Genomic DNA, 15,703 nt, shown 5'->3' with positions numbered 1-15,703 from the left:
TACTAAATTTTTAATTGGCAATAAGTTAATTGTCCCTGAGCCTATTTGGCCTGTGACAGTAATTGTTAAGTGACCTCCCTGTCCTCATCTCAACCCACGAGCCTTCCCATCATATTTTCTCCCCCCCACCCTGTGGAGGAGGGGAAATGACAGAACACCTTGGTGTGCATCTGTCAGGCAACCAGCCAAGGTCAAACCCACCACTCATGGAGGCAGTAATACAGGAGAGACAGAAGGCAATTTCCTGGTTCAGCCCTGAGAGCTACTGCTGTACAGGCAGAGAAGGCCCAAACCTGGAGAACAAGACCCTGCCCGAGCCCTGTGCCTTGCATGTACATGCAGCAGGACATCTAGGGTGAACTAGGCTGGGTGAGTGTTGCCTAAAGCAAAGAGGTCAGGAGGAGCTGCTCTACTGCCAAGGCTACAGACAAGACAGATGTCTTCAAGTATGTAGTGGTAGGGCACACAGAAAAGGAAAACAGGCTCCTCGAGAGTTGCACAGCAACAGGATGTGAGGTAGAAGACATAGATTGCAACAAGGAAACATTAGAAGAGGTAGCACAGAAAGGCCATCCAGCCTTGGGAATATTCAAAACTGAGCAAATCCCGAGCAATCTGATCAAAGTTGTTCCTGCTTTCAGTGAAGGCTGGGACCTGATGATGTCCAGAGGTCCCTTTCAACCCAGAGTACTCCTGACAGCATGAACATCCCATGGTCTGTACTGGTAAGACACCCAAAACTGAAAGATAAATGTTCTGTTTGCAAAGTACACAGTCCACGCATTTAAATTCATTTTTAAAAAAAAAAAGTCTTATTGCTTTATTCAGATTTTGACATAGCTCACTTTTACGTTACTGGAAGTCCTGTTGAAGATCTATATAGAAATTGCTGACTACTTTTTAGCAGAGATCAGCTTAAACCAAATAGATTAAAATGATGGTAGAATTCAGCCTGAATAATTTCTTATGAACTAAGCAATTTTTCCTATGTCTAAGAGCAATCTTCATAAAATACATGTTCTGGCTTTTGGTTTGGGCTCCTTTTTTGTTATTGGTTTTAAACAAAACTTTGAAATATTCTGTGGATATATTTTACATACGACAAGAGTACAGGATGGCTTTATGAAATTAGAACTTCCAAAGTGTCTTCTGAGAAACTTTAAAAGTTAGGTACTAGCAATATTCTATCTTCTTTGACTTAAAAGTGCATACACATTCCAAGGTTTTACACATTTCCCAGACATCTTTTAATATACACAGATCATACCAGGTGTTTTTGTTCTCAAGGGGAAAAAAGTAGTTAAAACAAATTCACTATTTTATGAAGTGTTCCATGGAAAGAGTGCTACATTTTTTCTTCTGGGAAATCAAACCAAGAGGATCTGTTGACAAGACTCTTTGGCAGTCTTAGTATCAATGGTCGTCTCTCTGGACGCTCTAGGAAGGAAATCCTGGGGGAAGGCAGTTGACTGGAAGGCGCTGCTGGTGCTTCGTGAATGTAGCTGGTTACACTTTCTATGTGAGGGCTGTTACTGCTGGTGTCTGGTATGGTAAGACTCTGATCAGCTGTTGTTTCTTGAAGTTTGACATCAGCATTTCTAATGTCACCATCTAAGTCTCCCCTTCTGGTAGGAATACTGTAGCTTTTGGCTGCTCCTCCAGTTTTCTCGCCAACTCTGTAAACATCTCCATCTCCTGTCACTCCCAGAAAAGAAGAGGGAGACTCGTTTTCCCTCTCATTTATCCGAGTTGTGCCTGTCCAAGTAATACTGCTGTCACGTTCAGTACTTTCTGGCTCCTTGCTACTGTCACTATCAATTGTAATCACCACTGGAGAAGAATGTGCCGAGTTACTCATGTGATGTTTCCGGTGTTTCTTCTTATGCTTTTTCTTTTTCTTTTTAAGATGCCTTGTTGTGTCTGTTGCTTTTCCTTCATAGACTATCTCCACACTTGGACTCCTCATCTTTTTTTTCTTTTTCTTACGCTTTGTCTCACTGCTTGCTCGATTGTCTGAAAGGCTGTCTTCATTTTTGTAGCAGTCACTGAATTTTGAGACAGTTTTCTTGGGGTCATTTTCTCTTTCTAGACTTGTGCTCTCCATGAATGCATTCTCCAAGTGGCGAGTTTTGTACTTCCTTTTTCCACCAGGCTTTTCACTTTTCATTCTGTCAGTTCCTTCAGAAGGGGTCCTTGACCTGTTGCTTGATCGACTCCTTGACCTGCATCTTTCGTAACAGTAAAAGTGTCTCTCCTGGAGTCCCCTCTGGCTATGCGGATCTGTCCTTTCAATAAATGATCGTATCCTGTATTCTGGACTAGCAGATTGCCTTGAATAGAAAGCATTAGACTGTGTCCTCCTCCTGCTGGAGTATTCATAGCCATCTCCGAACACCTTTCGACTACAGAAAGCATAACCCCACTGGTATCTACTTTGGTAATGGTCTCTTGCATAATAACGATCACTGTCTCTGCTTCTTGATCTCCTTTTGCCATGGCCTTTGCTACGTGATCGTGATCTGCTTACTTCTCTGGATGAAGTGCTCTCACGACTTAAAGAGCCTCTCTGGCTTTTTAGAGAGGCTCTGGTGTCATGAGCCCTCGACCTCCTGCTGCTTCTTTTGCTCCTATGTTTGCTACTATCTCTGCTTCTTGATCGTCTCTTTTTAAGTTGGCTTTTGCTACGACGCTCCCTCCTAGACCGATAGCCATGACTACCTCGACTGTTTCGTGAACAGGATTGTGGACTCCTGGACTTTCCCTTTCTAGACAACCTGTGATTCCAAGGGGAGCATATTGTGTCACTCCCCGGAGAGGGGCTCCAGCTCAAGTGCTGTGGAGACAGATCTTTTACCTTATGTTTGTTTTTCTCATCATCTTTTGACTCTGTCTTCTCAACTGCAGGAGATAAGCAGCTTCTACAACTACGTACATCCTCCTTACATGTGGGGGAACGTGGCGAGAAGCTCCTGCTTGGTTCACTATCACTCCAGCTGCGACACTGGATTGGCTGCTGTTTCTTCACGTCTTCCCTCTTCTCTTCCCTGATGGGCTCCTCAGAGTCCGAGGACAGCTCAACCACTTCTGGTGTCCTCTCAGCTAATGGCTTAACATACCCAACAATAACACAATTGTCTGAGGAAGAGTCACTGTCTTTTAAGTCAGCATTAGCCTGTAACTGAGTTTGCAGTTTGGTTCTTTGACTCTTTGTAGCAGAGTCCTCATCAGAACTTTCTGCCATCTCCAGAGGAGAAGCTATGGTTGTACGAACCTCTTCTGAAATGGAATAGGAAGGCCCTGGAGTTTCGTCATCCCAGGGGGCCTGACCAAGACCAGTCACAGACAAACTGTTATCTGGCCCTTGAGAACATGCCGTATCTGGAGATATTGTAATAATTGACGAGTCCGAGTGGCTTCCTTCGTCATATGATGGCGCAGGACAGTCATAATTGGCGTGTTGATCATATGCTTCTAAGTTAAAAGGACAACGGGCAAAACTGATGAATTCATGTAAGAAGTGTTCAGTCCGGTTCAGCAAAAAAGGCTTTAAATCATCAGCAAAGGCCTGACTTTCCAGGTCATACCTAGTCACATTACTCATGATAATGTGCTGTACAATATTAACCAAAGATCCATGGGCACCAAACAGCACTGTAAGTTCTCGCTTCAACCAAGGAACCAACCTGTGAAGGCAAGCAGGGTTGCGGCGGAAAAACTCTGCTGAAATGTCTCGATAGCGGCCACCATCCTGAATACTACGAATACGCACACCAGTACGGTACAGAGCTCTGCGGAAGTTGATCATGTCCTCCTCCTGAATCTGCCGCAGAGATCTGCCCTCTGCGCTAGCCTGCCTCCTGGAGGCCAGCCTCCTTATCATCTGCTGAATCTCGCCATCTCTCTGCCGCACTGGTTCGCTCGACAACCCTTCAAACAATATCCCATTATCTGGAGGGGACAGCGTCCTTCGGGAAGGGGAACTGCCAGTGCGGCGTTCTCCTGTTAAGGTGGTACGGTAACGAAATCTCCGGCCATCAGGGCTGGCAAAAGAACTATTTTCTGAAGGGCTGATTATGTACTCCTTAAAGTCATCTTCAGCACGGATTGTATGGAAAATAGAAAAAAAGGATTGCTTGCAGAGGGGGCATTCTGCTTTGTTTTTTGACCACTCCTGGACACAGCGGAAACAGAACCTATGCAAGCAGCGATCTAGATATGCAACATTGTCAAACCTATCCAAACAGATGGGGCATTTAGAGTCAGGAGATGCATCTGTTAGCAGTTTGCTGGTGCTGGCTTTTGGCGAAAAGTTGCTATCTTCTGAAAACTCCTTATCTGCTGAAGTCATGTTCTACAAAAGAAAGAGACAAAAGATGATTGCTATCTCAGAGAGACAAAAACTTTAAAGTCTAGACACAGAAACCCATAACAGTGGCCTTTAAGGTTGGAAAACCCAGCATTAACACTGAGAGAACACGGAACAAAGAGGCAGCATGACCTAACTACTTTGCTTGGCTTCTCTTCACAGTGAGATCTGGCTCTTCAGAGTTGCAAATTTTAAACAGAGCTTGAATCACGCTGGCATGTATGAAGGTAACAGGCAGGACTCTTGTGTTCTTCTCCACTCATAAATAACTGCTCCAACATGGTCAGTAAGTTTATGATTAACACGGTGTCCTCCGAAACACACTTCCAAAAGAGACCAGCGTTTACATAGCAAAATAGCAGAACAGTTAGTTCTGTCTTTTAAGAAAAAAAGTCAAAACAAGCAATAATTGCACTCGAACTAAACGGCCTGTTTCCAAGTTCTGCTGGACCTGTCCTGTTCCTGCACCCTCTGCCCACGTTTTGCTGGGCACTCACGCTGGACCACACACGGCATGTTGGACTAGACACCTCCAGGGATGTGTTCCGGTCTAAATTAGTCTTTGTTTCGATGACTGAATCAGAAACAGCCAGGTGTCATTCCTACGCCCATCCCCAGGTACACGCTGCCTTTGCATCTAGTCAGGCCGTCGAGCACAGTTAGCAATAAATCCACCTATTTTAAAGTTATTTTAGGAAGCGGCGTTATCCTCAGGCATTACGGTTCGCCGGAAACCAGTTACCTCGCTACTTCGAAACTCACCCGCCCACCCTTTGCGGCGAGCTCACGGGCAGGACGCAGCCACCGGCGGGGCACGGGGCACGGCGTCTGCCGCGCAGACCGGCGAGACACGCACAAGACACGCACGAGACACGCGCACGGACACGCACCGACTGAGGGGCACGGACGCGCACGCGGGGGGTGTCACCAACGCGAGCGGCGGTGGCGGCCGCGGCGGGGGGGGTGTCACGCCACCTCCCCCCACTCCCCCACCCGCCCGCCCGCCCGCTGCGGGACGCCTCCCCGCCCAGCTCCCGCCTGCCCGAGCCTCCCGCCCGCGTCTCCGGCCTCCGACCCGGCGGCCTCCGCCAGCCCACCGGAAGGGTCCGGCGCCGCTCCCGGCCCCCTCGCCCGCGCTCACCGATGCCGGGCCCTCGCTGCCCGCGCGGGACGGGGCCGGGGCCGCGGCCGCCTTCAGCCTGTGGCGCGTCCGGCAGCGTCCGGAGCCGGGAACCTCCCGCCGCTCCTCCCCCGGCGGGCGGCGGCGGCGGCTGCCCTCCGCCAGGCGCCGTAACGGCTCTGCCATCGGCGGCGGCGGCGGAAGCGGCGTTGCCACGGGAACGGTTGCCCACCGCCACCAGCGGGGCAGCGCCGGGCCGCCGCGCTGCCTACCGGGAGCGGAACGCGGGCGCTATGGTCTGGCGTCACTTCCGCTGCCGGTGGCGACATCTTGCCGGCGGGCGTAGGCGCTGCTGGGCGGAGGCCGTGGAGAGGGCGAGGCCGGCATGGCTGTGCCGGGGCGGCGGGACCCGCGCCCCATCTGCCGCCTGGTGCGGGCCGGGGCCGGGGGTAACGGCGGCGGGGCGGCAGGCCCGGGCGTGCCAGGTCCGAGGCCGCCCGGCCTGCAGGGCAGGTTTACTGCCCGGGGCGGGCGGGGAGCGGGGCTGGGTGTACCTCTCGGTGGAGGCAGCGGATACCGGCACCTGGGCGGGTAACGGACGGGAGGGTCCCGGTGCTGCCACGGCCAGCGCGCAATGTTTTGTTCCGCAGGTGCTAGCTGCCGTGGTGTTGCTTTCCTGGGGCTTCGTCCTCTACGGGTCACGGGTGGCCGCCCAGCGGCAGCTGGAGAGCGGCCTCCTGGCCCAGGGGCTGCCCTAGGCGATGGCAAAGCCCGTGGGACACCGCCGGGAGCTTGGCATTGTCTCTGAGAGGACGGAGGAATCCATCTGAAGGCTGGAGGAGCCCTGTTGTCAGTTGGGTAAATAAAGCACAAACAGTTACCAGAAAAGAAAAAGATCTTTCCTTGCTGATCTGCACCAGTGCGTGCCTGCAAGAGACATACATAGCCATATGCATAAAAAAAAGAGACTGACATGGTCAGCTCTGCAGACTGCCACAGACCAAGTGCTGTCTTCCACAGCACCTGCATGTAGTACTACTACCAGAACTCGCATAAAACGTGAGCGCAGCCTGCCATGTCCCTTTTCTTCCTTATAGGCAGAAAGGATTGACGTTCACTAGTGGAAGCACACATGGGTTCACAGATCCCCCGAGTACCAGCACAGCCCTTCTGTCCATCTAGTAACCCTGCCCCGTATCCTGAGCCCTCTTACTCACTCCTACACACTGGCTGGTCCAGCTTCCTGCTTACGAGCAAACACGCATGCACTGACACGCTTAACCCAACAAGTGTTCCGCACCTGCAGATCTCCTCAGATACCAGCATGGGCCTATGCCTGATACCCTGCCTGGACCCAGGGCCTCCTACTTGCCACCTAGCCCACCTTGAAGTGTGCTGAGTTACATCCCCAAAGCCAACACTTTTTCCTGGTGTTTGGAGGAGGTGCAACCACTTTGGCTCCCCAGCAGGCAGCACCAGGCACGTGCGCTGCAACCCACAGTCCTCTGCGTGCTGGTGCCGAGACTCGCTCGCTTTACTCACCCTGGTTCCCCCAGTAGCTGCACTGGGGGCACACATACTGGTCCTGTCACAGTGACTGAAGCTGAGACTTTCACTGTCACCTGCTCCCTTTGCTGGCACCAAGACCCTTACGCACTCCCATCGCTGGCACGGTAGGAGCGATCAGTATCCAGAACGGTCCTACTCAGTCGACTTCCTAAATGCTGTGTGCATGTGTTGGCTCTTAGGTGAGGTGGGATCCACTTTGAGAGTCCATCTCTGGAACTCCCTGAGTCACCAAAATGGGAAGATGGAAGGTGCCCCAGGCTCTTCACAGGAGGATTTTCATTTATGAGCTGAAAAGAAGCAATTCTGGAAGTTAAATGGATCTGGTTTGGGGTGCTGGTTTTCCACACAGCTGGGAAGAGCAGAAGTCTTGTGGCTCCCCTCCCACAGCCCGCGCAGGCCAGCAGCACCTCATCCCACCCACAGACCTCTTGAAGCTGGGGAAGAGCCTTCCCCTGGGGAGGTCTGGCCCTGCTTCCTGGGCTGTCGGGTCCTCTGGAGTCCCTTGGTCAGTGAGTGGCAGGGGTTTTCCCCACCAGCAGCTTTGTGGGAGCGAGAGTGTAGGGGGGCCTTGGTCTCATGTCCTGAGCAGCAGCCACAGCACCGGCAATGCCCAAGCTGTTGACAGTGGGACCCACAGTCCCCAGGGAGGGGACAACCCCCAGCCCTCTCTCTGGCTCGCCCTGGCACCAAGGACAATGCCCTCTCGGGCACAGCAGCAACAGTTCCTCTGGAGGAAGGAGGTCAGCAGGAGGCTCAGGCTATTCAATTCCCAGGTTTTTTTAGCATCTCCCTTGTTAGCTGCATCACCCTGCGAATATATGACAACTGTCATAGACCCCAGCAGTGCCCCTACAAAGGCTTCTGTGCTGACAGAGAGGCTCTCTGCCTCTCCACTGACTTTATCTCTGAGCCAAAGCTGAGTGGCCAGACCGTCCTTTGCTGTCCACGCCGTAAGAACTTAGCTTTGGTGCACTGTTGTCCTCACTGTGGTGTTCAAGCACTCTCCCGGCACAGTTATCTTCTCCTTCCCCTGGCCAGCTGGCCACCTCCAGCAGCACGGTGCCAAGAGCAGGAGTGACGGGTGCTGGGCCGGCCGGCCCTGTTAGAAACAGTCTCTGACCACCAGCCTGCCCCACGTTGTGGCCTCTCACCGTTTGCTTCTCAGCCTTCGCTTCAGGTGCCACCGCAGGCACGCACCTGGGGCTGCAGGTGGGCAGGTGTCGGTCACTGCAGGGTTTCGGGTTACTCCGCTCTGCTGCAAACCTTCTAAGTGCCATTTTGCAGCCACCGCGGCGGAAATCGCCCATTCTAGCTTTGTTCCTTCTGGGTAGCGAGTGTTCGTGACCACGCAGAGCTGGTTTACCTGCGAGCTGCCACCAGATGGCAAAATACTCCCTCGCATCGCTCCCAAGCCTGCTTGCCAGCAGCGCGGGCTGGAGCCGTGCAGGGCTGCAGGGGAGCGGCAGCGCCGGCTGAATTTGTCTCCCCTCGGGTTAGCTGCTGCTCGGCGTGTTCAGGGGTGCCTCCCCAACAGCCTCCGGAGGGCCAAGACCTGCCCGTTGTCTCTGGTCCCTGGAAGTCCAAGGCAGAGCCTACGACTGCTCACAACAGAGATGAAACGACCGAAAACGTCCCTGCTGCTGACCAGGACTGTGCACAGTGACAGCAAGGAGGCAGAAAGAGAACTTGCTCTTTTTATGGCACAGTCCTTAGCTAACTGAGAAAACCGTGTGATGGTTCTGCAGATATTAAGAGAAATGAGAGACTCAAGAGCTTTTTCTTCTTTGCCCTGCCCTGACTATTCTCCCTCTTCTCTCTCCTGTGCTGCTATCGCAGCACCATGCCAGACTCAGTGTCAAGGGTCTAAGAAACATCCTCAGCTCCACATCCTGACATTTGCCTGAAGCCATGCCTGGATGATGGCAGCAGCAAGAAGCAACTTTTTTCTTCCGGGTAGCATGGGAGTGGGAACAAAACCCCCACAGAAGTTGGGAAATACCTCCTTCAAGTCTAGTGGGAAGCACACAGTTTGCAGCTTCTGTCTCTGCAGCTCACCCTTCTGCTTGCCTGTGCTGCTTGCCCAATAACAGTAGCTCTTTCAGGAAACCAAGAATTAAAATCATGTTCATCGCAAGGATTTGAAACTGCCACCTCAGCGAGAAAAGTCTCTGCATTGTGCCACTAAAATCATCATAACATGCACTGGAGAGCTCCAGGTAACCAGAGGAATCCTAGAAACTTGAGACTCAGCTCAGTTTCCCACATTGGAGTAAATCTTCACTCTGATTCTTCTGCCCAGAAGTTATGCATTGTCTTGAAGACAAGGTCGTAAGGATCATTGTCCAGGATCAAGCTCCTGAGACATGGATTGAAAGTAATTTAAAAAGATCTCCAGTAGATATCTAGTAATTAGAAATAAGAGAATATAAGCTCAGCATATCATCAATAGCAGTATTAAAAATTTACTTCCTATGCAGTTTTGATGCCAGTTGTCTCATTTCTTAATACTCTGAGCTACCTCTCTCTGAAGAAGCTGCCCATGAAGCTGCTCACTTACAGGGTTACCACCTGTTACATGTTCCACCTCCTCTTCCCTTTCAAACTCTCTGTTCACCTTGTGCTCATGTGCTTGCTCATGGAAGTCAAGAAGAACATACAAACCCCCTCAACTTGTTTCTGGGATGTCACAAGAAGGGCTTGGACCCACTGCTTAGCATCCATCATCCTCTCCTCACCCACAAATATGCAGTGCAGAGCAGAATGCATGTGTTTCCTGTCACATTCAAAATGGTACAGCAAATAACTGTTTAAGCAGCATTAACCATTCAGATGAGATCACCACAGATGCCTATCTTGCCAATGCTATCATCCCTAAAGGAATATATTCATAATGCTGATGAAATCCCCCTCAGATCTTTATTTTCTTTTCAGTCCTTTTTAATAAAGCATAGCTTATTTATCAGAGCAAGGCTGGTTTATTAGTCTTGAAGTGTTTTGTTTGTTTGTTTAGGTTTCAGGGGGTTGTTTGGAAAAATTATGATCAGCATGCTTTTGATTAGCATAGCTAAGAGGACTTTTGCTTAATGAAATGATTAATTGCTTCAGCCAGGTATGCAGCCACACTAACAGCTGCTTCAACACATACAAAAGATTCTCCTTCAAATACAATCTTGTCTTGCTAACACAAGACAGTACCCATGGATACATGTTAATTATAAGGTTGATAAGAATATGTAAGGATAGCTAATGTTGTGGCTGAATTATTTAATGAAGGTTATTGAAAACAATCAAAAATGGAAACAAAATCATTAGCCAGGCAACTGTGGGCTGGATTCGGCTTTAAATCACTTTAACATACTGATGATAATCAATTTCTCCCAAATTACACCAGCAAGGAAGCTGGAACGTAATTGCTTCATTCCTGCATTACATGCTGCCTGAAAATGGAGGAATTACGCAAGTTCTAGAGTCCTCTGCCTGCTTAATAATAATTACATGCTATCATTATCATCTCTATTATTTATGCAATACCACCTGTAACCTAAAAGCTGTATAAAACCAGATTTTTGGTAAATACACACAAGTTCATGGTAAATGGAAACCTAACAATCTTTTAAAATCCCAATGGTGACCAGACATAAAATGCATATATACCTAAAGACAGTACTTCAGACCACAAGTAGCTCCCAGGTCATCACAGAACAAGAAGCAAAAGCTACAAATTTTGTGGTGAAAGAGGAAAAAAGATGTATGCATGGTGTGAGACACAGAAGGAGAAGGGTAAGTGAGAGATGCAGGAAAGCAGAAGACAACACTCAGCCCAGAGGAGGGTGACATGTCAGAGGACCCTGTCCAAGGACATTACCAGTGCTTTGTGATTAGAAATACTGAACAGACTTAGGACTGGTTTGTCTGAGTTATGGTGCTACCAAAAATCCTGCAGGAGTTTGGACAGACAGGTTTCAGTTCCCTATCTGCAAATACAGGCTGGGAATTCTCCTGCTGCATGGCCGCTTCAGGTCTCCTCTATTGTTTGCTGCAGCCATCTGCCATCACTCATCTCATGCTGCGACCACTTCAAACATTTCTGTGGAAAGGAACACATGTATCTGAACAGAATTCAATGCTACACGACCTTGAGTGCCCATCGGAGTCTCCACAAATCTTTTTAACACATAAACACGAGCAACTAAAGCAAAGCAAAAGCATACAAAACCTTTGCAGAAGCTAGACGGCAGTGTTGGCACATGCTCTGAGGCACAGGCAAGCTACTGCTCGGATTTTGCACAGAGGGCTCGAATTATGGGTCCTCCGTTTACAGGAATCAGTTTCGGACCTCCTTTTTTGTCATCTGAAGAAAAAAATGGTTTAGCATCTCTGAAACTTCAGCCTCAAGACCAACAACCACAAAAGAGGTACTCAGAGTTCAGGGGGGAAAGCAACAGCCCAAAAGACTCAAGCAGAGTTCCCAAAGCAGAAGGAACGTAAAAAGTAAAACGCAGTAAAAAGGCATTTCCTCCCCCAATTCACATTTCTGCATGTCAGTAGATAGATTTAACAGTGACACACCACCAAATAAGCTTGTCACTAAAAGGAAGTGGCAGTTTTTGAAATGGCTATTTACAGTCAAATGAGATAAAAAGAGACGTGGCTCTGCCACAGATGCTGGAAGAGACGAATGGTGAAAAAGATAAAGACCTTCAAAGACCATATGTTGCCCCAAGCAGCCTTTAATGAATTTTATTGTGGTTCAGTGAGTCTGGTTTGCTTTTAACAGTTCATTTAGCAAGTTGTTGCTGCAGCAATTTCTAATAATAATGTCACAATAATCTTTTAACTGGGTACAGCTTTGTGACTATACAGGATTGTTCTGGAAATGATTTCTGGACTTGATAAGATGGAAAAAACATATGCAGTAAGTCCCTTTAGTTTCTTCCTCCGTGGCACACATCACACTGAAGGAGGACAACAGTCACTCCAAGGAAAAGCAAAAGGAATTCTATTCCACTCAGATGAGGATTATTTTGAAATGATAACAGCAGCTGAGAGCACAACATTGCCAGCAGATAGGGATAGCATTTACTTCCTTCACACTTTGGGTGTTACTGATTACAGCCAATACAACAACATATTTTTACCCAACATACTAGTTTCTTGGGAGAGTTATTTTCCTAGTCCTCTATTCCAAATGATATTTTGACTCTATCCTTGTGCTGATTCAAGTAGCAGAGTAATCAAAATTACTAACATAATGAAGTGATAGACTGTAATTAGGACTAAATATATATTGTTTTTCATTATGAACCAAAAGCTTAGTGCCAGCAATAGAGCCCAAACGGAAAAAAGATTCAAACCCAAACTATTGAAATAATTTGCTAGCTATGCAGCTTCATAACCATACCTTATCTTTTGTCATCAGCTGCAGTCACCCTGCTGTCACTCCACATTTCTACAGAGGTTCTCAAGCACAGGATAACACACTCTGTCTTCTCTATTGTCATTTTTCAGATGTAACTGTGGGTGGACAATACATTTAACAGCAGGTAGAAATGCCTAATCCAAGTAGAAATTTGTAGAGCTGGAAAAGGGGAAGGAATTGAAAAGGAGACTTCCCCTAGGAGGTTAAATCACAGATCATACAAACAACTCACCATGACTTGGGGCAAATAATCCTATCAAAGTCAATGAAAGCATGCAGTTTAAAAAATCATGCTCTGTGTAAACATCGGCAGTGGGCTTCAGATCAGTGGCAGACATGAAGCTTGCTACAACCTTGATAGTTGTTCCCAGTGATTTCAAGGGGACTATTCACATAGAAAAGCATATGCTGAACTTCCAGAAATGCAACGTAAAGCCAATTAATTGAGTCTAGCTACAAACAAGCTCCAGACTAAAATCCTTGCTGGGCTGCTATTTATTAATCAGTATTTGTGTATCCCTTTGTGGTACCTTCTAATCGGGTATCTTAAATTCACATACCATATCTTGTTTGCAGGATCAGACCATAGGGATGAGATTTACCCAAGTACTGTATCTCTCCAAGAAGGTCTAGTATTCTAACACACAGTACTGCACATAGCAGTGGGCCATGAGGTCCTGACAGTGTGCAGAGTTCCGCTGGTCTCTGCTTGCAGCAAACCCACTTCAAACTGTTTCTTTACAGTATTTGTGTTCCAAAGGCTTGTGGACCACATATTGTGTGAAATTTGCAGCTGGATGCATTTGCTCATTATCTACCCATCACTGATTACACTGATTAAAAGAAGGAAGTCCATGGCTTCAAATCAACAACCCCTGCCTTGGTAATGCTGAGGTTTCTTCTCCAAGGAGAAAAGCTGTTTGGTTATTTCACCTCGACAGAACTAAACTAAGCAATGTTAACATTTCAGTCCTTGTTTCCATTTCTGTACTGATAGATGGCACCTATTAGGAGTTATGTACCAATTCAAAAGGTAATTAAGCTACTATGCTTTGCTTCAGACATGCAGCATGCAGCTACAGCCTACAGATTTTACAGACTGCAACCAGGAGGGTTTTGCCTCAGTAAAGAACTGAGGGATTTGGTGTAGTGATAAAGGTGTCAGCTTAATAATAAGCCCTTCTTCAAATAATTGCAGCTCATTAGGCCTTGAACCAAAGCACGGTGCAGGTAATGACTTCAAGGAGGTCTGTCAGCACTGTTGTGTTGGGGGCATGTGTAACTGTAACACTGAGAGCCAAATTTTTGTGGGACTGTAAAAGATAGCATACATACCATGGAGCTTACAGTCTTATATAGAACTGTTGGGAAACGAACAAGTGAAGGGAAATACAGTTGTGCCTGTTACCCTGAGTGGGAGCTGAAGAGAGAAGTGCTGATAAGAAACTTGTCTGTGCTCACAAGCAAGCTGAGAGCTAGAAAACAACCGCAGTCTGCCTGAGGGTCTCATGCCAGAGCATCTTTCCAGGCCAGATAGGGTTTCAAAGAGCCTTTAAAAAAACAGTTAACATATACTTATTACTAAAGCCTTCTGAAAATCTTCTAAAACAGCCCAGCTGTGATGGGAATGGTGGGCTACAACTCGGCAGCAGTGGAGGAATGCAGAGACTAACAGAAAAAAACCCTGTAGTGTCACAGTGGACTGCCCCAGATTGAAAGGTTATGAGTATGATGTTTAAAAACCTGAGGCAATGGTTATTTGATGGCTACCACTGCAATAAACTGGAAGAGCAAAGAAGTAAATTTGTTCCCTTGAGATCTGCAGTCATCTGCCTCTTTCTGCAGAAGAGCTCTTTGCGTTACACTTGTCCAGGAGACAAATGCTCATGATCGCGCCATCCAGCTCTCACGGAAGTAGGCCCAACAGAAGTGGAGCAGGACCAGCTTATATCACAGCTTATGTAGGTTTTGCTCCTGAACCAACAATCTGTAGCAGGAGAGTCATCCTGCTGTCCCAAGACCAGTATAAGCATTTTCTCGAACCCACTGACAAATTTTTCCTTTTCCTCAAGATCATCTGCAGATTTTTTTACAACTGCCAGCTCACCTGCACTTCACGGAGAAAGGAGCAAATTTCATCTTTTGCAAATGCTTGTTCTGCATTCCTTTTAAGTAGTCCGTGAATCCTAGGTGGTTATTACAGCCACTGACATTTCTGTCAGTCCCTGGTCTCTGAGGTGCTCTCTCTGCGCCCACTGAGACTTTTCCTCTAACTTTTTCCTTGCCTTTCATTCTGAGCCTGGAGTATGCTGGAGAGCAAGACAGACAGAGGAACAATCCTGGTCTGAGGGGTAGGATAGGAGGGAAGACAACTCCACCCAGCAGGCAATGGCAAACTCCCTTCCTCAGGATGAAGCAGGTCAGCAGAGAAGGGTATTCTTCCATCCGCCGTAGGCTGCCCAGCACAAGTGACTGTGTGGGGACATCAGCCACTCACAGATGATTGATTTGCATCTTTCCTCACAGAGATTGTTTCCTTCTGAATGGTCCATTAATTCTTCCTTCTGGGGAGGAAAGAAAAAAAAAGGGGGGGGGGGAATACTACTGCACAGGGAATTTTGCTTCTGGATAAAAAGAAAGGTTTTGCAACAAATTTTAGCAAAGAGTTGAGAATTCAGAAACAACTATTTCATTACTTTTGCAGATACAACAGGGTATATTAATATGTATTAGCACAATGTCTATGTACAGATATGTAATTTAATACGCTTTACAAAGTGATTGTATCTCAGATCACTAACTCTTCATTTGAATGGATAAGAATATGATTTTCAATTTTGTCAAAATAGTAGAAGCTCAGAAAAACACAATTTCTTAACACAGATCTCAGTAGACTTTGGTATAAACTCCTGGTTGTGTTTTCTGTGCCAGATCCATCCACAGTTAGTCTGTGAGTAAGTATATTGATTGTTCTGTCAATTTTTCTTTAGATAAATTCAGATTAGGAAGTCTTTATCCAACAGGAAGAGATACATAACTACCTCTCAAAACTACTTTGCTCATACTGCAATCTGTCATTGGCCAACATATCTCTCAGCCACATTAATGTTGATAATAAATACTAACTGGCTCCTTCTGGGAGAAGAGTACCCAATACTCATTTGAAGAATGCATACTTCTAGTTTGGGAAGCAATTTTAGAGATAGCTTAGTAGGATTCCTCTATTACT

General features: G+C 47.4%; 1 protein-coding gene and 1 long non-coding RNA gene across 2 annotated transcripts; one reads left to right on the top strand and one right to left on the bottom strand.

Annotated features, from left to right (window-relative positions):
- Nucleotides 1-789: 789 nt before the first annotated feature.
- Nucleotides 790-5,781, bottom strand: TOPORS (TOP1 binding arginine/serine rich protein, E3 ubiquitin ligase). The gene is made up of 2 exons (XM_052778141.1): nt 5,508-5,781; nt 790-4,351 (listed from the first exon to the last, which is right to left on the bottom strand). The coding sequence occupies exons 1-2, from the start codon at nt 5,670-5,672 to the stop codon at nt 1,346-1,348; spliced, it is 3,171 nt and encodes a 1,056-aa protein (XP_052634101.1). The 5' UTR covers nt 5,673-5,781; the 3' UTR covers nt 790-1,345.
- Nucleotides 5,782-5,790: 9 nt separating this feature from the next.
- On the top strand, nt 5,791-6,380 carry LOC128137311 (uncharacterized). The gene is made up of 2 exons (XR_008233661.1): nt 5,791-5,916; nt 6,137-6,380. It is a non-coding gene; the product is annotated as an uncharacterized LOC128137311 (long non-coding RNA).
- The last annotated feature ends 9,323 nt before the right edge of the window (nt 6,381-15,703 follow it).

The sequence above is a fragment of the Harpia harpyja genome, chromosome Z (assembly GCF_026419915.1).
Source record: "Harpia harpyja isolate bHarHar1 chromosome Z, bHarHar1 primary haplotype, whole genome shotgun sequence".
Lineage (NCBI taxonomy): Eukaryota > Metazoa > Chordata > Aves > Accipitriformes > Accipitridae > Harpia > Harpia harpyja.
The sequence above is the reverse complement of the archived record's forward strand: the minus strand, read 5'-3'. Positions and strand labels throughout refer to the sequence as shown.

What these genes read in the sequence shown, in the direction of transcription:
- TOPORS (XM_052778141.1), bottom strand. Translation starts at nt 5,672, where the DNA reads ATGGCAGAGCCGTTACGGCGCCTGGCGGAGGGCAGCCGCCGCCGCCGC. An exon ending in GCAGCGAGGGCCCGGCATCG is followed by an intron (nt 4,352 to 5,507) that starts GTGAGCGCGGGC and finishes TTTCTTTTGTAG; the next exon opens with AACATGACTTCAGCAGATAA.